This window comes from Macrobrachium nipponense, chromosome 9 (assembly GCF_015104395.2).
Source record: "Macrobrachium nipponense isolate FS-2020 chromosome 9, ASM1510439v2, whole genome shotgun sequence".
NCBI classification, from domain to species: domain Eukaryota; kingdom Metazoa; phylum Arthropoda; class Malacostraca; order Decapoda; family Palaemonidae; genus Macrobrachium; species Macrobrachium nipponense.
In genome coordinates, this window is record NC_061110.1 from 84,059,342 (window position 1) to 84,065,737 (window position 6,396).

At 34.8% G+C, this 6,396-nt stretch overlaps 1 protein-coding gene across 1 annotated transcript; it reads right to left on the reverse strand.

The window, feature by feature from the left end:
* Window positions 1–879: 879 nt before the first annotated feature.
* On the reverse strand, window positions 880–1,999 carry LOC135217860 (uncharacterized histidine-rich protein DDB_G0274557-like). Its single transcript, XM_064253873.1, has 2 exons — window positions 1,958–1,999; window positions 880–1,326 (listed from the first exon to the last, which is right to left on the reverse strand). Exons 1-2 carry the CDS (start codon window positions 1,967–1,969, stop codon window positions 979–981), a joined length of 360 nt encoding a protein of 119 aa, XP_064109943.1. The 5' UTR covers window positions 1,970–1,999; the 3' UTR covers window positions 880–978.
* Window positions 2,000–6,396: the final 4,397 nt, after the last annotated feature.

A 6,396-nucleotide genomic window follows, 5' to 3' on the forward strand; every position in this document is an offset into this window, starting at 1 on the left:
ACACATGATAAGATTGGTGTAAACATTTCTAAAATGAAGTAGCAATGAGGTAAGGGCACATTATCTTGAAAGGTATCGTGGTGACGAAGGGATATTTTATTAATAAAATTTACAGTAGGGAGGCTTACCCTGATCTACTAAATCTTCAATGTCAAAACGGCATTGCAACATGGTAAGCATCCAACAGAACAAGCCCAACTAGAAAATTAAAAGCCTAAAACTTTTTCCTTATGTGTAATATCAAAAAGTCTGTTGGACAGAAGAGAAAATATACTCATTGATAACGAATAAAAAAGAAAAAAAATATGGGGCAATAACTCTCATACATAATAGAAACAAGTAAAAAATGCGCCAAAGTCTCTTTGAACCAATCGATTTTTCTGTATACTGCTGTATAACACCATCAGCAAGACCGGTAGTGTTTCAATTGCTCCATACACTAGATATGGTAGAATGAGGTTGCGTCCCATGCCTCTGGAAAGTGCTGCCAGATGCACAATCCATGATTAATTTTAACCTTAAATCAAATACAAACTACAGAGGGTAGAGGGTTGCAATTTGGTATGTTTGATTATTAGAGGGTGGCTGATCAAAATACCAATTTGCAGCCCTCTAGCATCAGTAGTTTTTATAAATCTGAGGGCGGACAGAATTAACTGTCGATGGACGGATGGACATACAAAGCCGGCACAGTAGTTTCTTTTACAGCAAGCTAAAATGAATGTGGGCTGTTTTATCATACCTGAATTTATTTAAAAGCGTCATATGAAATTGGTGTTAATTGATAAATGTGGTTAAATTTCAGGATTTTTGTATTAATATTCCTATATACAATAAATGATAAAAATCAAAACTAGATATATTATGCAATATTTATTCAATCGTTTGTCTTTACATGAAACACTCCTGAATCAGCAACAAGAGCAAATCCACATTTGTGCTCTGTTGAAACCAGCAGTCAAGTTCTCCTTAACCTTTCTAATAGTAGTGGTATGGCCGAGGATAGCCATAGTAGCCATAGTTATTGGAAGGTTCTGCGTAAGGGTAAGGATAAGGGTAAGGTTCAGCATAGGCATAAGGATCGGCAGACCTCTTTCCATGGTAGTTAGGATGAGGATGGTAGACAGGGTAGTATTCTTTGGAGGGGGAAGCCTCTGGCTCTGGCTCAGCAGATCTCTTGTGATGGTAGTGCTTGTGACCATAGGCTACTGGGTAGTAGGGGTAGTAGTTGCGATACCCATAGGGGTAGACATAACGGTGGTCTGGCTCTGCATCTCGCTTTTCAATTGCAGCAGCGCAAGCAGAAGCTGCCAGGAGCACAATAGCCTGGAATTTTTAAAAAGTATCCTGAGAATTTCTTTAACAAAAAAAAGCCTAAATAATGGCAGTATAATGGTCTAATAATGTGAGGAAAGTAATTTTAAAATACAGTAAAAAGAACTCCTATTCCTTTTATTATCTTCATGGATAAAGTGAAGGTATTTTAGTTTCTGCGTTAAGTATTAGATTTTGCTCAAATACGTTTCAAAGTATATAGAATGAATTTATTATGCTCATAATGTTAACAGTCTTAACGCATACAGGAAACAGACACTAATCATTTCCTGAATAACATATAACAAAAATACAATAGCTCTTAGGGCAACTGTCTTTTTTAAAGGCTAAGTATTATTTGGATCTTTTATCTTGCAGTACTTCAGTAGCAAACTTAGCAGAGATATAGCAAGCAAATAATTTGTGATGAAAAAAATGCCAAGATACGCATTGACAGCAAGCAGAATATGGAAATGTTCTTATTCAATAAGCACTCCTCAAAGTTGTTGGTAACTAAGTTTTAGATAATGAATGAAACACGAATTATCGAACATGTCCTATAAAAAGAGTGAGTATGATGTAAATTGCCTTCTTAAATTTACGATAATATCGTAGAAACTGGAAATTATACTGATATACTGACCAGGAACTTCATTGTTGCTCGTGAGTGTTCACCGTGGCCACTTGTGAGTGAGTGTTTGCCGATGGAAGTCGGCCTCTTGCTTTTATAGTCGCTTCTTTCCGGAGAAGACCTTCGTTAAGTCTTATGACATTGCAAAAGGAAACCAGAGTTTTTAACCGGAAATTTTTGTAATAATGTTATATAGTCATTTTGTTACATTTTGAGACGAACTGACCGATTTTAAATGAATAGGAATTACTGAACTCTAACGAATAAAATAAAAAAATTTGAATTATAATGTGTTTGTTTTTAAGAAATGACTCTTTGGTCTGTAAGTGAGGCAGCAGTATAATATATATTCATACATGCACACACACACACATACGCACACATATGTATATAGCACACTTTATATACATACATACTCATATGTATACAAAGACTGACACATATACAAACAGCCTACAAAGGTATACGTATATAACTACATATATACACAGCCTACAGAAGTATACGTATAAAAGCCGTTAGCCTAAATTTATTTAACGTTATGATTTGTTTTCATAAAACATTTCCATCTTCAAATTTTTGGATAAGTGTCGACATATAGTTTTCATTTTTAGACACCAAAAAGTACATGACCTTTATTTTCTGCATCTATCTATCCATCTCTCTACCTACCTATCTATTCATTCTCTTAGAAGTTCAAGGACAATAAGTAACCTTTGCTCTTAGGATATAGTTCAGTTGTGTAATTTTTCTAATAATCATGTTAAATCAATCAAATTTGAATTAATTTCCCCAAAGGAAAACGTTTTCCAAAAATCTTTATTGAATGTATTAGGTTTCAGAAACGTTACGTTCTCAAGGTTATTGTTTCAATAATTCATTTATTATTGATAAATATAATGAAGCGTTTTCCATAAGGTCGTAATCAACGAGCTAGGGTCATTTTGGGCGATTCCTCTTTGGTTAGGTGTCTTGATTTCACAAAATACAAAAGGAAACGGAAGCACTCAAAGAGAGAGAGAGAGAGAGAGAGAGAGAGAGATAGAGAGAGAGAGAGAGAGAGAGAGAGAGAGAGGGCAAAGTTAAACAGGTAAAGATAAACCACAACACATTTATATACAATTTATAGCGATATGAATAGAACTATTGGACTTATTAAACAGCTGTCCTTATTCGGGAAAGTACTGGATCTACCTGGCTCACTTTATTAAATTGGCTAAAATATTTTATCTGTTAGTGTCGTGTGTCTGTCAACAATAAAAACCGCTGACGGTGAGAGTTTTTATTTTATTTTTGTATTTTTTTAGCTACAAAACTGCTTCGGAAGATCCACGTTTTTTTATCACTGCTGTGTCATAATGTCGCGGCATGTAAAGGAAGGGCAAACGCCTAATTTTTCAGACGGCAAGTTTAAAAATACAGGAAAATATATCCTTTATTTCTTAGGTTCTTGCTCTTCTGAATGTATTCATAATTTGCTTTTATACTGGGGTGTTAAATGAAAAAAAAAAAAAATAGAGTATGATCAGCTAAAAAACAGGCGGTAAATTATTTGTAATTTTAAGGACTCGTCATTCAGTTATCACTATTGTGAAAAACTGTAACTTATATACAAATTACAAATATTCAATGTTATTTTCGAGAAGTAAGGTCCCTACCCTCCTTTTTTGTATATAAGCCATGGCCGTAAAATGGTTTCAGAATTTGAAGGATATTCTTTTGAAATAATTTATAGAGAAACTTGTAATGTTAAGAAATTCAGTCTCGTGAAGAACAATCTTCTAAATAATGCTTGCTACCCGTCAAAGAACTGACGATTTATCACGGAAAATTATTTGCTTGCTATATAGTTACTAATTTTTCTACAGAAGGACTATGAGGTGCAACGTTCAAATAATATTTATCTCGCAAAAAAGAAAATTTCCTTAGAACTACAATATTTTTATTATTGAGTTACTGAGCAAATGACTACTTTCAGGCTCATCAATATATCACTTAACATACTTTCAAACATTTTCTTGTAAAAGCAAAATGTTTGAAGTTGATGATAATATATTGCAGACTTCAGGCTCCTTTATGTGGCGGTGTATCAAGCATTGTCTTCCTTTCCTACTTTACTGTAATGTTTGCTGTGACGTTGACTTAAACAACGAGGTTTGTTGCATTGCGTTTATGACAACATTGCAATGATTGACATGATATTGCATTCTAATCTTTCATTATGTGCATTCACAATGCTTTGGAAGATCTTATACAAAACGGGCGAATGACCAAATATTTTTATGCGGAAAACCCTCTTCACCAAGGGTGATAAACATCTGAGGTCAGTTGTGTTAATTAGCGACAACAGTTTAACTGAATAAAGGACCTCGATAACTCAGGTCAAGATCTCATTGGAATTAGGTGCCACCAAAACGGCGATAGTGACATCTAACAAGGGTCAGTAGGCAGATATGTTACCCTGCCTAGGAGTAAAAGGAAAAGAAACTATCGTTGGTGTTATGCGAGAAACGTTTGTAACTCTTTAATATACGTAGTAACTACTCAATGAAGCAGCAATCAGAACACCGAAATCGACTGTTAAGTTTTGTTAAAGGGCAACAGTAAAAATTAAAAAAAAAGGTTCAAGAATACATTTCCTAGGCTTCATGGCAAGAAACATCAGTTGGTGGTGAATAACTGTTCCATCGCCTAAGGAAACTTTATTAGATTCACATCAACGGTGCATCTGATGTCTAGGCCAGTCCCTTACGACGCTCCTGATTGGATGTGAGCGTCGTATGTGACTGGCCTAGACATGGGGTGCATGGTTGATGTGAATCTACTATAGTTGTTGGAATATAGCATGTTAGTACGAAAGTAGCCGATGACCTATGATCAATAACAACCATCATCATTATCCTTCATATAACAACAATGAAGCTCACCATTATAGATCTCATAGTTACCTGTCTATTTCTATTTTTTTCTTGGACGTTATTTTGGTTACCTGTCCATCGTTTCCACTAAAATGGACCGTTGCTGAAAAGAATGTGATAACAATCACTGTTCCACATTCTCTAGCTGCTGACTCAAGAGCAAATCCAACTTGTAGACGCTTGTTTTTGTTTTTTTATTTTTTTTTTAATTTTTCATTTCATTGTGAATGGACACAAATATTAGATGTGAATGTAATACGATATTAACCATTGCAATTGCAACATTGTTTTAAATGCAAGGCCATATGCCTTCCGTATGAATAATCATAAAAATCCCAATAAAACATTTTACAAGTGTAGAAAATGAGGGAAAATCTTGAGATTTCAGGAAATCTTAGGGCATTGGTATGCCATAGGGAAGAAGTACCTTAAAACTGCTATTAAAAGGTTGGCATTTTCTTTAGTAGAGCAACCTTTAGATTCCTAAGGGGAAAAAGGCTAAAAGGTTCGGCTGATAATTGTTCGAAAGTTTATGGACAAAAGATGAGAAATCACTTTCATCAGGAAACGAGATCAGTATCTCAGATTTCACCTTAATAGAAGAATATCAGTTTCTTTTCAAGTCCAGGAGAAAGATGATTCCATGCATAGATAAGTAGTGTGATAGTTTAAGAGAAATTTATTTATCCAATGAGGTCAATTGGGATAGGAAACATTTTCCACAGAATAAAGAGCATACTCCTCAAAATCTGAGGTCATATCTGATTAATATTACTTGTTACAATGTCAGAGATTTCGTTTACCAAATCCGAAATTACCCAGTAAAACATTGATTAAAGGCCACTTGTGTCAACCTGTTAAGACACTTAAAAATCTGCTATAAATATTTGCTCGAAGGAGCCGATGAAAATAAAATGGTCAAGAATACAGGTTGTCGACACAATGATTAGGAATCGTTGTGTGAATAACACCTGTGTCATCTTAGCAACGAAAAAGGTGTAGTCCTTAATACCTTCTGCATAAGTGAGGGTGGAATGTAAACATTTAGTGATAATGTGAATTATAGCCTTCAATTTATAGAGCTCCATTATGTTGAGAAGATAGCAACTGACTTATGTAAAGTTACAGATAAAGTTGTAGATATGGTAGTTACCATACAGTTCTAATTTTTCATCAATATTAATTTTGGTGTCAGTTGATCACTTCCATTGATCGTGATGAAGACATTTTCTGCAATACCTCCACTCTTCTTCTATGATAATACAGGATTATTCTTCCTGCAACTATTTTCTTTATGCAAATCTAGCGGAATGACCTTAAATAAGATACAAACTGCAGAGGTTAGAGGGTTGCAACTTGGCATGTTTTATTATTAGAGAGTAGGTGATCAAAATATCAATTTGCAGCCCTCTAGCCTCAGTAGTATTATAAATCTGAGGGCAGACAGATTAAACTGTGGACTGACGGATGCACATGCAAAGCCGGCACAGTAATTTCTTTTACAGCAAGCTGAAACGAATGTGAGCTGTTTTA